We start from the raw sequence: 15,963 nt of genomic DNA on the forward strand, positions 1-15,963 counted from the left end.
ACACAACTACTAAAGATACAGTCAGGACCTAATCACACCCATTAAAGACACAGTCAGGGTGTAATGTATGTGTCTGAATGGGGCTGTACCTCTGCGAGTGGGATGAGGAGGGTACACTGGCCCTCTTGTCGGCTGCTAAAGCCCATGTAGCTGTCAGTGGTGTAGAGTTTTCCGGGCGTGTGGCAGCGGGCGTGCGGTGTCCACATGGAGCAGTTCATCACTTCTTGAAGCTTCTCTGAGCGCGGCAGCCCGAACAGAGACAACACGTACTGCCGCAGAGCCTGATGCTCCAGCACCCTGAGACACACACACATAAGACATCCGTCTCCTCGTTATTCACCACCATCACTTGAATATTTCATCATCAACATTAACACAGGAAGGTAATCAGAGGGGCGGTGGAGCTCGAGTCGGCAGCGTCTGGGCTTTTAAACATTATTAGGAAAAAAAACTCACAAGTCAAATCACTGTTTTTAGTGTAGATAAATGTAGCATCGTTATACTCGTTATAGTGAACTGAGCTGCCCATCACTACGTTAAACAATAGAAGAGGTGGTCAAGACGACTTGCTGAAGTGCAGACCGAGCATCAGAACGGGGAAGAAAGGGGATTTAAGGGTCTTTGAACGTGGCGTGGTTGTTGGTGCCAGACGGGCTGGTCTGAGTATTTCAGAAACTGCTGATCTGCTGGGATTTTCACACACAACCATCTCTAGGGTTCACAGAGAACGGTCCGAAAAAGAGGAAACATCCAGTGAGCGGTCAGTTGTGTGGATGAAAATGCCTTGTTGATGTGAGAGGTCAGAGGAGAATGGGCAGACTGGTTCCAGATGATAGAAAGGCAGCAGGAACTCAAATAACCAACCAGAATCTCTGAGGAACGTTTCCAACACCTTGTTGAAAGACCTAATAAAGTGGCCGGTGAGTGTATATCAGAGGGAACGCAGTGATCCACGCTCATGTCTGTGTGATGCGTATTGTTAGTGTGACGTTTGTGTAGATATGGCCGTGGGGTTAATGAGGCTCAGAGAACCTGTTGAGATGTTTTTCCTCCTTATATAGTAGTTATTTAGTTACACTGTTGGTTAATACTTTGTAGCTGGGTAAGGTTACAGCATTCTGCAATCTGTGTAGATATTCATAATTACACAAACCTGAAGTCAGCTTTCCATTTGCCAGCTTCTTGTTCAAATTTTTCCCATTCCACCTTAAACAGCGTGCCAGAAAGTGACTGCTGAACCATTTAAGGTGAAATGGGAAAATTCGAACAAGAAGCTGGCGCTTCTGTGTTTCGGGGGTTTATTTTATGTTTATGTGCATTAAGATTAGAAGTGATTCACACTGATTTGCTGAAAGTTTGTGTTTCTACTTGCTTGTGGTTCTTTCTACATATAACCTAAAGAGGACCAACTGATGCAGCAGCGACAGCTTGAGGAAGTAGACGCCAGTGTCCAAACATAAAGGGCCCTCAAACTGGATCAATCTGGAACGAGGCAGTTGGGACTGAAGTGAAAGAGAAACCACTGCATCTGTCTCAAACACAGCAGCGCTGCTTTTCATACATAGCTTGTAATTTACTCTGCAAGCACACACAAAACCAAAAGACACAAGTGTTCACACTTTCCACCAGGTTTATTAATGCACAGAAAAAGGGAACCCGCTGGTTTATCTACACAGGAGTGTCTGTACACTGTGACCCATTTAAACTCACACCGGCTGCAGTAAGCTGTGCGCTGTTTAGTTGTCATTGCTCTCTCTTTCTTTCTCTCTCCTTCATTATTTTTTCTTATTTAATCTTCATCTTAGGTGGCTAGAGCATGCAGTGCTCATTCTATACAGCAAAAAAAACATGAACATGCACTCTCAGCCCCGGTGACGTCACGTGCACATGCACTCTCAGCCCCTGTGACGTCACGTGCGCATGCACTCTCAGCCCCGGTGACGTCACGTGAGCATGCACTCTCAGCCCCGGTGACGTCACGTGAGCATGCACTCTCAGCCCCCGTGACGTCACGTGCACATGCACTCTCAGCCCCGGTGACGTCACGTGAACATGCACTCTCAGCCCCCGTGACGTCACGTGCACATGCACTCTCAGCCCCGGTGACGTCACGTGAACATGCACTCTCAGCCCCCGTGACGTCACGTGCACATGCACTCTCAGCCCCGGTGACGTCACATGCACATGCCCTGAAGCCCTAATAAAATGGTGTTGGGTTCATTTCTGGCTGATTCCAGGTTGTTCAGCTGTTCTTCTGTCACAGCTGCCGACTGAAAAGCTGCTCAGTGGTGACGACAGTTTGGGAATTTAGTGTGAGGAGCTGGAGAACGAACTGCCGGCTGAGCAGCGAGTGGGCGGAGCTCGTTACTCTGACGTAGCAACAAGCTGCTCGTTAAGGAGCTCTAATTAGGAGGAAGGAGCTGAACATTAAAACATATTAAAGCCGCGTTCACGGCCAGTTTATTCATTTCTTACTGTATTTATTTAACTGCTGTATTAAAGCAGTAGAGACACTCGAGGTTGCCTGTTCTCAAGTTCTATTGCCTAAATTCTTCTAGTTTAATCTTATTTTGTTAATGCACTGCTAGGATTGCTTTCGTTGTGCTCTGTGCAGTAAGTACCTTGAATCTTGAAACCCATAGAGCTCTACGGGACGAATAGATCATTTTATACTGAAACCATCATTTTTCTAAAACTAAATTGGTTTTATACTGTTGCAAATGTTTGAGTGTATTGTGTGTGTTTATTTGTCAGTAATCTTACCTTTTGGTAACATTGGTGGCCTGCTGCAGGCTCTTGTCCACTTCCAGCCCACCACTGTCCAGCAGTCTGCGCAGCGCAAGGTCAGCCAGCTGGCTCATCACGGTCATCACCTCATCCACGTTCAGGAACATGGAGAAGTCGCGCTGCCTCTGACGCGTCCGCACCCGGATCACGTCCGTCATTAGCCCTAGAGACGCCCGCTCCAGTCCCGTCACCTCCACCCACGGCACCAGCAGCTTCACTGTAACACAGTCCATCAAACAAGACATGTTTGGTGTTGGTTGTAGCTCTGGACATGGTGCTAACTGCACACTTAAATCATCACTTATGCACATCAAACCATGTGGAGTTGTGAAATGATCTCTAATGAGACTTGTTTGGGTGTTTTAACAATGTATGACATACACGCATCTATAACTATGGACTGAAGTGTGTCAAATGGCTAAAAACAGTAGCAGCTAGCTTGAAGAATGAATCTGATCCATATTTCTGCACATTTTCCATAAGAGTTCTTTCATAGAAAAGGAAACAATATTGGAAAAAGAAGCAAGTTTCTTTTAAAATAGTTATTTCTCCCCAACTGATTCACGACCAAGTCCACTCGCCTGCAAGGTCTCCCTCAATTACATGATACTACCAAGCCTGGAGGGTGAAGACCGCTGGTTTCCTCTGGGACACATGAAGCTCCACCACATCTTTTCAAACTGCCATCGTCACTGGATCTCAACATGCTTAGAGTGGGATGCTAAATGCAAATTCTGTTGTGATACTAATTCCAGTATCGTGCCAAGTGATGGGGAGAATTAGGACCCTCCTACCCACCCAGAGAGAGAGGACAGCGGCTGAGTTTACACGCAAAGATTTTTGCCAATCCGACTGAATTCATTAAGATTATAGATTAAGACTGAGGTGTTTATTCTCACTCTGCTCAACAATCTGACGGAAAACCTCTGTTTACATGCTCACTACATGTAATCGGATCCAAAACGGCATGCATGCATAAAGCACCACTTAGTGTAGCCGTTACCATGACAATCAGCATCACGTGAACTCCAGTCAGAGTGAGATGAGCAGCAGTGAGCAGTGATTGTGTTTTTAACTGCTTTAAAATGACGTCAGACTCAGGAAAACGTCCTTCACACGTCCTTATTAACGAAGGCCGAGAGGAAGACGTCGTGCTCTGAGACACATAAGCTGGACGTCCGTCCCACCGCCGTCTTTTAAAGATCAGAGCATGAACTTCGTCTCCTCTGCAGACCAGTTTCTGCTCCGCCGTGTTGAACGGTATAAACTCTCATGATGATACACACATACCGAATGGACTTTCCGATAGGGAATGTAATCGGATACAGGCATTTACACGGATATTATTCTTCCATTTAACAGATTATTTACAGGATTACTCACCTTGTTCAATCAGATAGAAACTGTATTCTGAATGGCCTCAATCGGACTAGACTATTCCGACTGAGGTGCTTATATGGACGTATTCTATTCCGATTGAGCTATTAGTCCGGATTATTGGCCTGCATGTAAACATGGCTAGTTATGTTCTTTTGGAGTCCCAGACACGTATGGCTGTGGCATCACTCACAATCTCTCAACAATATGGCTAAACACTTAAGGGGTAAGTTTTAAGTAGAGATAGTATACTTAAAAAGTGTGAGAATATACTTACTAGCAAAAATAAACAAAACAAAACCCTACACTGTCTTCCTTGTTCCTCTCACCTTCTTTCCCAAGCAGGAAGGAGTAGAACGAGACGTGATTAGTGGAGAGGTAGAGCCAGCCTTGCCGTGGCACTCGGCCCTTCCAGCAGCAGCAGGAGTAATGAGCCACCAGCTTCTCCTGCTGCGGCAGACCAAACCGCTGCTCAAACCGGGCCAGAACCTCCCTGAAGCGGGCCGGGTCATCCTCCAGCGCTGCCTGCCCACCGAGAACCTCCTCAGCTATCAGCCCCTGACATTACACACAAACCCAGACGCATTACATCAGTTCAGCCAGGGGTTTTATGAACTTTATGGTTTAAGCCTAGTTGATGCTGAGATAGGTGCTTAGGGTGCTTACCCAGGCAGGGGACTGAACCCCAGTCGACAGCATAGAAGGCAAAGGTTGTTACCCACTACACTATCCAACCACACAATATAAAAGATAAGGATAAATTAGACTATAATAAAGTTAATACTCGCTATTCTGACTAGCAGGTCACAACTACATTTGCTCTGTAACCGAAAAGCAGCAGACGTAAGAAAAGCTACAGCAGGCCTGCATATTTCCCCTAAAGAGTGTAATGTTGCTAGAAAGGCTAGTCTTGCTATGTAACTTGAGTTGGCGTGTGGAAGCACCTTGACTTTGCCCTGTGCAAAGCTCGCAGCATCCTGTTTGTTCTCGAATACCGACATATACGGCAGCAGGTTCTGATCCAGCCATTTCCAGTGTTTCTGCACCTCCTCAGCTGTGGCTCCTGCACATAAACACACACATATGACATAAGACACATGCGGTACATTCACCGTATTAGGAGCCCTAACCTGTCGGTTCACACTCTGGCCACTTTGAGCTCCGCTGTATAGATGTACAGTTGCAGACCGCAGTCCATCTGTTGCTACACAGTTTATCACAGTTGTCGTCGTTGGTCAGTTTCTGTTTTTATCCAGCCATGAGTAGCTCTGCGGTCAGAAACTGAACATTGGTGAAGACACAGAGGATGGCAAACACAAACTGTGCATCAGATGAGCTACAGTCTGTAACTGCTCACCAGCAACGGCGAGCTACACAAAAGGACATTGACCAGGGACAGAGTTGGAGACGGTGCGGTGCACAAATGGCTGATCATTTTTGGGGCTGTCCAATAATTCTGTCTTCCTGGCAACAGTCTGGAAACGCCATTTGGAATGACGTATTTTCATGGGTGAATCTTTATTTTGGGAAAGTACTCCAGTTAGTAGGGAACAACGATAAATACCTACTTAAAATATTATTGGTAGCTACACCCTCACTGGGGTGGAAGCCTCGAGGCTCCATCTCAGTACCTTCAGTCAGGGAACATCACTGAACCATAATCCACTGAGATGATCTGTTCTAAGCTGGACTGACTCCACACACCGCCTCGCCTCGCCTCCAGGCTTTTACTCTACCGCTCGGTTTTAAAACATTCGGTTATGAAAAGGAACAAATACCAACTTTTCACCTGGAGGAACTGATTTAAGCTCCACAATCAGACCTTAAACCCGCTGTAGAACCTTTGAGGGAACATCTACACTGAGCGAAAAACTTACCTGAACAGAACCTTCATTTCTAACAGTGTAGAAAAAGGCCATTTACTGAATGGACTGACATTGACAACTGAGGATGGAACGCTTAAAAAATACTGGGAGAAATGGAATTTAAAACATTTGGGCCACCAGGGTAAGCAATTAAGAGGATATGTAAAGGGTGGTAGGTGTGCATGTCTGTACTGTATTACTGTGTAACCCTTGATGACTGTAAATTGGTCCGGTTTAGCAGATGGATACTAGACTAGATCTCCTAGGCAGCCTTTGTTCTTTAATTATGTTTGTTTATTTTTTTTTACTATCCTGTCTTTTCCCTTGGAAGTCTACCAGTCACAACTGTGAGTAAAAAAATGGAGAAAATTCTAAGAAATTACTTGAACTATATGAATTTTTTTAAGTGAATGATGTGAAAATGAGCCTGTTTTTAATAACAAATCTGCTTTCCCTCTAGTTTCAAAGCAATTACACATCCTAGGCATAAAAAAAACACAAATTTTTGGTGAGTTCACATTAGAAACTCACTCCTGGTTGTTAGTTTGAATATTTATCATGTCCTAAAATGCAAATTTATTCCAACAATTTTTGCAAAATTTCGAATAATTCAGCGGTTGAGAAAGTCATTCAAAGTGGTTTGATGAAAAATGGTTTACTGCCAAAAAAACCACAAAATCAAACAAACAAAAAAAAAAAACTTACCAACTTTTTACCATTAAGATTTTTATATGTAGATAAAATTGCAGCAAATCTGAACAAAAGAAATATTTTCTTTGGAGACTATTCAGCCCTGCCTGCACGTCTAAGCCATGAATATGTTTCAGGTCACAAAATGATCATAAAACAGCGTCTCAGTCCTCAGGCAGTGAATTCATAACCACTTCTTGTAGGAACTTTCTGTGAGGAGCTTTTAGAGGTGGACGTCTGGTTCCTATCACCACCACTGTGAACAGTTCGGACTCGGTAAGCTTCTCGAGAACTTCTCGTTCTTCTCGTTTCACACCAAACCGCTCTGAACGACTCTGTCCACATTTTAACCAGTTAATTTTGCAGAAATTTTGAACAATCAGTGTAATTCACTTTTAAGTCAGGAGCACTAAACACTGCAGCTCAGTGGCGCCCTCGTGTGCTCGTGCAAAACGCATTAGCACCACCGCAAACACTCGGTAAACCTGGCCCTACATAAACTATTCGTCTCCTCACTTCTCATTCCTGTTTTCAAACATAACCACAGCAATGTTATCATAAAAAGAAACGACTCACCGCTGGCGATGACCCAGCTGACCTGTGACCCCGGCACCTGCAGAAGAATCCGGAACGGTGCTACTCGAGCGTTGGAGTCCAGCACGGTGTCCAGGGCCCCCACCAACAGTCCTGCGCACAGACAAACATTGTTTATAATGTGGACTGATCACAGTTTGACTCGTCTTTTTCTCCTTCTCTTCTACATTTTATAGGACTTTTAGCTTCAGCTCTGCTCCTCAACTGGACGAATGGATCGACAGGTCTTCAGGATGAGTTTAACAGGATTCCAAGAACTGAATCTGCTCTGTGTACAAAAGCCAGCTCCACTGTGGTCGCTTTTCTGCTCAATATACGATCAGGCATAACCTCGTTTCTACGCCCACTGTCCACTTCATCAGCTCCACTTACTGTATAGCTGCACTCTGTAGTTCTACAGTTACAGACTGTAGTCCATCTGTTTCTCTGATACTCTGTTACCCTGTTCTTCAGTGGTCAGGACCCCCATGGACCCTCACAGAGCAGGTACTGTTTGGGTGGTGGATCATTCTCAGCACTGCAGTAACACTGACATGGTGGTGGTATGTTAGTGTGTGTTGCGCTGGTCTGAGTGGATCAGACACAGCTGCTGTTGATGTTTTGTTGAAATTGTTGATGTTTTGTTGAAAACTTTTGTTCATCTGAGATTTTTTTCCTGAGTTTTGTCCGATTTATACTGTGTAGTGCACAATTAGAATCAAGACATTCGTTTTAACACATAAATATTAATTTGAACTCCATTTTGATCTCAGATCTGAACAGTGTTATAACCAAACCTCTTGTGACTCTACATTTCTTCATTCAATAGATTTATGATGATCCAATGGTCCTCAACAACTAATGATCCTCAACAACCAGCCAACAGTCCTTGGCAACAAGATCATGTCTTTAACAACATGCCAATGGTCCTCAACAACCAACTACCGGTCCCCAACAACCAACCAACAGTCCCCAACAACCAACCAATGGTCCTTGGCAACAACATCATGTCTTTAACAACAGGCCAATGGTCCTCAACAACCAACTAACGGTCCCCAACAACCAACCAGTGATCGCATATAACAGGCCGATAGTCCTCAACAACTAATGGTCCTCAAGAACCAGCTGATGGTCTTCAACAGCCAGCCATGGTTTTTCATCAACTCTAAAAACATAAACTGAAGATCATTTTACACCTTACGAGTAAGAATATTACTTAGATGACTTTGTTTATTAATTGTACCTAATTGTATCTAGTGAAAATGCCTATTTCTGGAACAACTGGACTAGGAAAGCCAGATCTAAAATGGTTTAGAGCAACAATATCCTCCAGACCAGTCTTTTAATATTTCCTGCACTATTCAAGACCTGAGCCACACAGGGCTTACAAAGCCTGCTCCACTTTGGAATCACGCACCTCATAAGAGGTGGTTTCCCAATGAGTTAGTATTACTTCACTCAGCATCTAATGTGCTGAGCCGCTGTTTCTTTGAGCTGTAGCATCTCATGCTCACACAACCGATTGTTCCAGCAACCGACTGCACCATCAATCACTCCACAGTGGCCGCCGTTGTGGAGTAAAAAAATTTGAGTTGACTCATTTGAAGGAAAGGTCCACTCAGTCTCGGCCTCTTTAAAAGAAGCTAATCCGAGTCACGCCATTTCGGTCATGGCTTGACAATGAGCTCATGCGCCTTTTTTAATTAGACGTGTCTTCTCTGTGGAGCGGTTTGAGGTTTGAAGCATTAGGGCAGACAGCACAGCACAGAAGTTGCTTCTTACAGAACAGTGATGATAACAGGAACACAGATGCCTCTCAATTACAGAGCTAATCAGATCGCTGAGGTATAAGTGCCCTAATGACGGCGCCACTTAGCTCAGTGATGAGCCCGCGGCTGGAAATGATGAGAAGAGACAGATGGACTGACGGAGAGAAAAAGTTCAAGAAAACAGTAAAACCTCATAAAAAAGAACCACCACTACAGTATAAACCAGCTTATTTACAACAACAAGATTAAGATCAAGTGACCCTTATTAGTCCCACAACTGCGAAATTTCATCTCCGCATTTAACCCATCTGTGCAGTGAAACACCACATACACACTAGTGAACACACACACACATAGTGGGCAGTGAGCACACTTGCATGGCACCCGGGGAGCAGTTGGGGGTTAGGTGTCTTGCTCAAGTCCACTTCAGTCATGTACTGTCGGCTCAGGGGATTAAACCGGCGACCTTCCGGTCCCAGGGCTGGTTCTCTAACCTTGAGCCCAAGACTGGCCCAGTACACTCTCAGAAGTACGAAACGGTCACTGGGGCAGTCCCCCTCTTGTCACTGGGGTGGTACCCTCAAGGTTACATCTCGGTACCTTCAGTCAGGGAACATAACTGAACTGTAATTCACTGAAATTGTATTTTCTGAGTTGTATTGACTCCAGACACCCCGTCTCGTCTCGTTAAAAGATTACGTTACGGCTCCCGAGTGGCGCAACCGTCTAATATATCCGCCCTATAATCAGGAGATCGCGAGTTCGATCCCTGGTGATACAGCCGTCCGTGGCCGGGAGGCCAAGAGCACAACAGGCCTCAGTCTCTGGGCGGGTAGGATGGCCCCCCATTCTCCCCAACACTCAATGCAATGCCAGTTAGCAGACGCAACAGATTTGGCTGTCCAATGACGTCTCGGAGGACGCCTCTGCCAGCCCTCCTAGCGCTGGTGGTATGGTGTGATTGGGAGGAGTCTTAACTAGTGGGTGGAAATGGGGGGAATCCAAAAGAAAATTTAGTCAGGAAAAGGTACAAATATGTACTTTTCACCTGAAAAACGTATTTAAGGTGCACAATCAGACCTTAAAACCACCGCTGTACCTTTGAGGGTATATTTACACTGCTTGTAGCTTGATCAAAGAAAAGGTACCTTTATAGTGCACAATGAGGAAAAAAGCCACAGCACCTGTAGAAACTCTGTACATTTGATTTTTGCAGAAGTATCACGTCTATACAAGAGAGCACAAAGACGCAGGCCTCAGTTTCACTGCAAAACATCTGCAACTCAAAGCAGCTGCCCCAGGCCGTGCCTCAGGTCCCCGAGGCAGGAATATTCTAGTAAAGTCCCGCTCTGATCAGCTGAGTACGGGACTGAGCTTCTGGGAAATGGCGGGACCTCAGACCTGTTTGGCAAGTGAGGAAGAAGAGATGGAGAGGAGGAAGAAAAGAGTTCCTGTTTGAACAGGCCACAGCTTTGTGTACATAGCAGAGGACAAAGAGTGGAGATATACTGTGGAGATATATATCTGATGTCTGAGTGTGTGCGGGAGAGAGAGACACACACATTTCCAAACACAAATGCACACTTGTCCACAAACCACTGCTTTGCTTCGTCATGGAGAACGATATGGACTTGCCTGGAATGCACCAGCAGACAAAAGTCTCAACTTTTCCCCAGAGCTGGTGTTGAAAGTGTTGCTGAAGACCATTTCAATATATTTACACTGTCAAAGGAAAGTCTGGCCAAAACTCAGATGTACACGAATGTTTCCCTGCTCACCCCCAGTGTGGCTGACCAGCAAAGACACGTTTGGTGTCTGAAGTTTGCTTCTTTACTTTTTGCACTGGAGCTATGAGGCTAATGTAGCTAACAGGTAATGAAAACTTACTAGCATCACCAGTTAGCAGGGTGCACCGAACAGACTTGCTTATGTGGTTTGTGACTCGGACACGGCTGTAGAACAGTAACAAATGTAAAAATGATCATAATATTTCAAAATTCTGACGTCAAATTTCTGTTCCATGTCTGGATGGCTAAATAAACATCTTCTGCCCATTTGTCTTTAGAGGGGTCAATGTCTGATGGTGTGGGAGCTCACTGATAGGTGGCGCTAATCTAAAGAGCAAGACTGATGTAGGCCCAGTGTGGAGAGACCCAGAGTGGGCCTGTTTCAGGCTTGCCCAGTGGTGTACTACCCTCCAAAATCCATTAAGGGCACATAGTGGGCTGACTGATGTTGGGCCAGAGTGGAGTGACCCACAGTGGCCGCGGTCAGGTTATCTGTGGCCTAGGTCGGCAATGTACTGCCCACCCAAATCCATTAAGGGCCCAGAGTAAAATGGCCCACGGTGGGCCTGTGTCGGGTTATCTGTGGGCTTTCCCAGCAACACACTTCCCACTCAAATCCATTAAAGGCCTACAGTGGGCTGACTGATGTGGGCCCAGTCTGGAGGAACCCACAGTGGGCCGGGATCAGGTCATCTATGGGCTAGCCCAGCGATGTACTGCCCACCCAAATCTAGGCTGTGCTGTGCTGAACCGCTGTCCACAGTATCGCTCACCGTTTGTCGCTATCTTGAGTAAATACACTTGTGCATGGGGCAACAGCTGTACATTTCCCCTTCAGCTGCTGAGCGAGACAGAAAGAGGAAGATGAAGAAACGAGCCCCAGTTAAAAATAACACACGGCAGCTTTCACTCGCAGCAGGCCACCATCTCAGCAGTCATTAGTCAACCATAAGCCTGGGTCGTTCCCCTGGCAAACGAACGGTCCTCAGTTTCAGACAGATGGTTCATGGAGATGTACAATATGAGAAAAATGTGTTTTTGGAGCTTTGAAGTTGTAAATCTATTGACCTTAAAAATGATGTAGACTGTAAATGAGCAAAATAGGTCCACTTCACAAAATAGGTCCACTGTAAACAAACAACCAGGAGCACGCGACCACTTTCCTTCGCCTGGTAAACGTGGCAAAAAGGCTGCCCATGTTGTGGAGATATTCACACGTAAAGAACCTGAAAATGCATGTTTTGGTGTTATTTGAGCCAAAAACCACCAATATTCTGTGATTTTGTCCGACTTTATCAGTGATTTTTAAAGGCCCATATTTCTCAAGGATCTCAGAGTAAGAGCACAGATCTAAAATCAGTTCAGGTCATTTCATCCATATTCAATTATACAAGCTAATCAGCAGTTAGCACTGAGTTAGCCTCGTTATGTTGATTTAGTATTGAGTTAGTAGCAGGTTAGGGTTGAGTTAGCACTGACTTAGCAGAGCTGGACGAAGTTAAAGTCGAGACCCCCAAGGTAAAATATTCCTCCAGTAAAAGTAGAAGTTCCTCCCTTTAGACCTCCACTTGAGTAAAAGTACTAAAGTATTTACCTTCAAATGTACTTAAGTATAAAGTAAAAGTACTAAAAGAGGAATTCTGGCTCTGATGTCCTGTTATCATTTTTATAACCAGACTGGCTTCATGAACTCATTTCAGGTGAAAGTCCTCCAGCGTCTCTCTTGGTAAACCAGTCTTTTAATAGAACGTCATTAATTAGTGACGCTGACGTCTATTAAAATGATCAGAAGCACAAAACACTGAAGGTAAACAGTTTCCATCAGGGAGAACCGAGTGGCTCTGAAATCACTTTTTACACACAAGCAAAGTTTCAGTTTCAGATTTATTTACAACTTAGTTCCAAGTTTAAGTTGAATAAAAACTGGCTTTAAACTCAGGATCACAGATGAGCTCCTTTACTATGTTGATCTGTAGGCGTCTGTTCATAAACATAAACCAGCCCAAACTCATTTACTATAAAATGAAATGGTGTTTGTAGAAATTCAGAAAAAAGCCGCGTCAGTCTCGACTGCATATGTGGACATATTTCTATATTGAGCTCTATTTACACAAAGTTAGGTTAGTTCATCATTTATGTTGAACAGACTCTCCCAAAGTTTTACGCTGCTGCGCTGACGTTGAACCGCGTGCTGCACTGGGTCGGTATGACCAACAGGTCAAAACCAGCTCTAAACAAAGTGACCGCTGGGCCCTGATTGGTGCTCTGGCTTTGCGCTTCTTTCGTTTTGACATGTTACGTTTTTATACACACAGAAACCAAAAGGAACGACAGATTTCTCAAAATGTAGGAGGAAAACGTCGGATATTACACTCTGAAATGTAGTGGAGTGAAAGGAGAAAGTCCAGAACGGAGAAACTTCAGTACAGATACACCAAAAATACTAAAGTACAGAAACTAATTACATTTACTCAGATACTCAGTTACTGTCCACCACTGTGACTTAGTAAACAGAAGCTCACAAGTTCCAAGCTAATCATCAGATCTGTATTCATTCAAAGTTGTTTGATCTAAACGTCCTTCGGCCTCTATGGCTGTTACAGAGGGACTGGACACTGGAGACTGGCCTATAAAGACTCTGCTAGAATTAAGTCAGCATAGCTTCACACAGAGTCTCAGCTGCTAACCAGCCACTCCCTCGGGTCAGGACACTGTAAGCTCACGCAACCAAACGAAAGATCAGTCCAGGAACCAGCGCTGTCAGTCGCGCTGGAGATAAACATCTCAATAATAAAACCACAGACAGGAGAAACATCAGAGGCCATCACTAACAGAACAGCTTTCGCTGGTCTCTGCTTCAGCATTCACTGGTCAATCATAAGCCAACACAGACAAGTCCATTAGTAAATGAGTAAACGAGTCACGCGGTGTGGGGAATTTAACCCACGGCTGATCGATGCCATTCGTTTATGCAGCTTTAGCTACTTCCTCCTTGGTGCTGTGTGCACTGTACAGCTCAGCAGGCTTCACTGCCTCACTCAGCAATGACGGCTTTGGCCTGCAGGCTTTTAAAGGGAAAAACCACATGGCCTGTTACCACTTTATTAGCCAGAGCCCACATGGCCACCTCACCAAATCAGGCATCGACCGGACATCCTCTTTTAAAATCAATACGCTTCGAAAATTAGCTCCTCTCAACTGAAGCACTTCACTTAATACAGAAATCCAGAGGTACCACGTTCAGGCAGTTCACAGCCAACAACACGGCTGTGGCTCTTTTCCTCCGTTAAACTGTTTCACGCCAAAAAAATATATACAAATATAACTTGCAGTGCAAACGTACTGAGCCCTTACAGTGCCAATGTAAAATAAATAAATACAATGGTATTGCATTCACTTGCAAATATTCCTGCATTCTCTCACAAATGTTTTGCAAACATCCATTGCGTTTGCAAAAGAAATGCAAAATCACTATGTGGGAAAATCATTGCGGGGAAACACAAATCACTTGCAAGAGAATGCAAAACTATTGTAGAGAATGCAAAACAAATGCAAAATTATTGCAAGAGAATGCAAAATTATTGTGAGGAAACACAAAATCACTTGCAAGGGAACACAAAGTTATTGCAAGAGAACAAAATTATTGCAAGAGAATGCAAAACTATTATAGAGAATGCAAAACGAATGCAAAATCATTATGAGGGAGTGCAAATTATTGCAAGGGCATCCAAAATTATTGTGAGAGAATGCAAAATTATTGCAATGGAAAGCAAAACACTTGCAAGGGAACACAAAATTATTGCAAGAGAACAAAATGATTGCAAGAGAATGCAAAATTATTGCGTGGAAACACAAAATCCCTTGCTAGGGAACACAAAGTTATTGCGAGAGAACAAAATTATTGCGAAAGAAGGCAACAGGCCCTTTAAGTCCCTGAACAAATGTGTGTACATATAGATTAAAACGTAGGAACTGTTTAAGCTGAAGGAGCCGTAGTGACCGGGTCGGTACCGAGCCGCTTCTTGTTCCTATGCTAAAGTTGTGGCCACTGTTCTGATCACATGATCATCTTTATTTATTCTTATTGTGCACCAGAAGCAAGTCTGTGAGACTTCAGGTCACATTTATCACAAAACTGGATCAAGTCTGTGATTTCTTTTTTCATTCAATATCAGTTCCAGCATTTTCTGCATCAGCGTGATACACTGGGCGTTGGACCGCTGCCAACCGTACCAGTGACACAACAGAAAGCTCGGACTTTTCTTAAAGGGGCTCCAGGGAGCCGTAACGGAAGAAGCAGGGAAAGCAGGGAAATGGTTTTACAGGTTGCTCCCTTCCCAAAGTTCCCTCCACAGGCAGATATGATCCAGCTCCATTTTCTCAATTACACAGCCCACCAGTCCAAAGATCCGCATCACTGATCAATAATCTGTGATATGTACACACGATAACAAATAACCGCTTACACAATGTAGGTGTCGATCTCAACTGGACACCACAAGATATTTCTGATGATGTTTTCACTTTTTCAAGGACTTTTAGAAATTACACCCACGATGATCCATTTACTGTAATATTTGGAAAGTTATTTACGTCAGGATTTGATCACCACTTTCTAATGTGAGGATATAAATGCTGTCGGAACTTAATTATGGCTATTAATTGTATTAAAATTTCATTCTGGATATTTATTTTGTTCAAAATTCATTCTGGATATTCATTTTAGTCTAATTTCATTCAGGACATTAATTTATTACAACGTCTTTTTGGATATTAATGTATTGTACATAAATGGTATTAACATTTCATTCTGGATATTAATTTATTATACGTGTACTCTTGATATTACTGTTATTTATATTTTAATTAGGATATTAACTTTATTTGGATTTTATTCTGGATATTCATTTATTATGGATTAATTATTACTATTTTCAGTTCAATCCAGATATTACTTTTATTCTGATTTCATTCTAGACTTTTTAAATTAAATTCATTCTGAATATTTCTTTTCATCACAACTTCACTCTCGTTCTGAATGTTAATTTTATTCCAATTTAATTTTGGATATTCACTTTATTTTAAATCTATTGTGGATATTAATTTCATTAGAAT

The 15,963-nt window shown here is 43.7% G+C and overlaps 1 protein-coding gene across 1 annotated transcript in view; it reads right to left on the bottom strand.

Annotated features, from left to right (window-relative positions):
* LOC108439514 (TBC1 domain family member 8) overlaps positions 1-15,963 on the bottom strand; it is a 37,143-nt gene that overhangs the window by 18,309 nt on the left and 2,871 nt on the right. Inside the window, exons 2-6 of the mRNA XM_017717961.2 lie at positions 7,296-7,406; positions 5,109-5,227; positions 4,494-4,722; positions 2,764-3,004; positions 90-297 (exon numbers count right to left, since the gene is read on the bottom strand). Coding sequence (XP_017573450.1) covers positions 90-297; positions 2,764-3,004; positions 4,494-4,722; positions 5,109-5,227; positions 7,296-7,406 — 908 coding nt within the window. The remainder of the gene's footprint in view (positions 1-89; positions 298-2,763; positions 3,005-4,493; positions 4,723-5,108; positions 5,228-7,295; positions 7,407-15,963) is intronic.

Source organism: Pygocentrus nattereri, chromosome 6, assembly GCF_015220715.1.
Source record: "Pygocentrus nattereri isolate fPygNat1 chromosome 6, fPygNat1.pri, whole genome shotgun sequence".
In the NCBI taxonomy this organism is placed as follows: domain Eukaryota; kingdom Metazoa; phylum Chordata; class Actinopteri; order Characiformes; family Serrasalmidae; genus Pygocentrus; species Pygocentrus nattereri.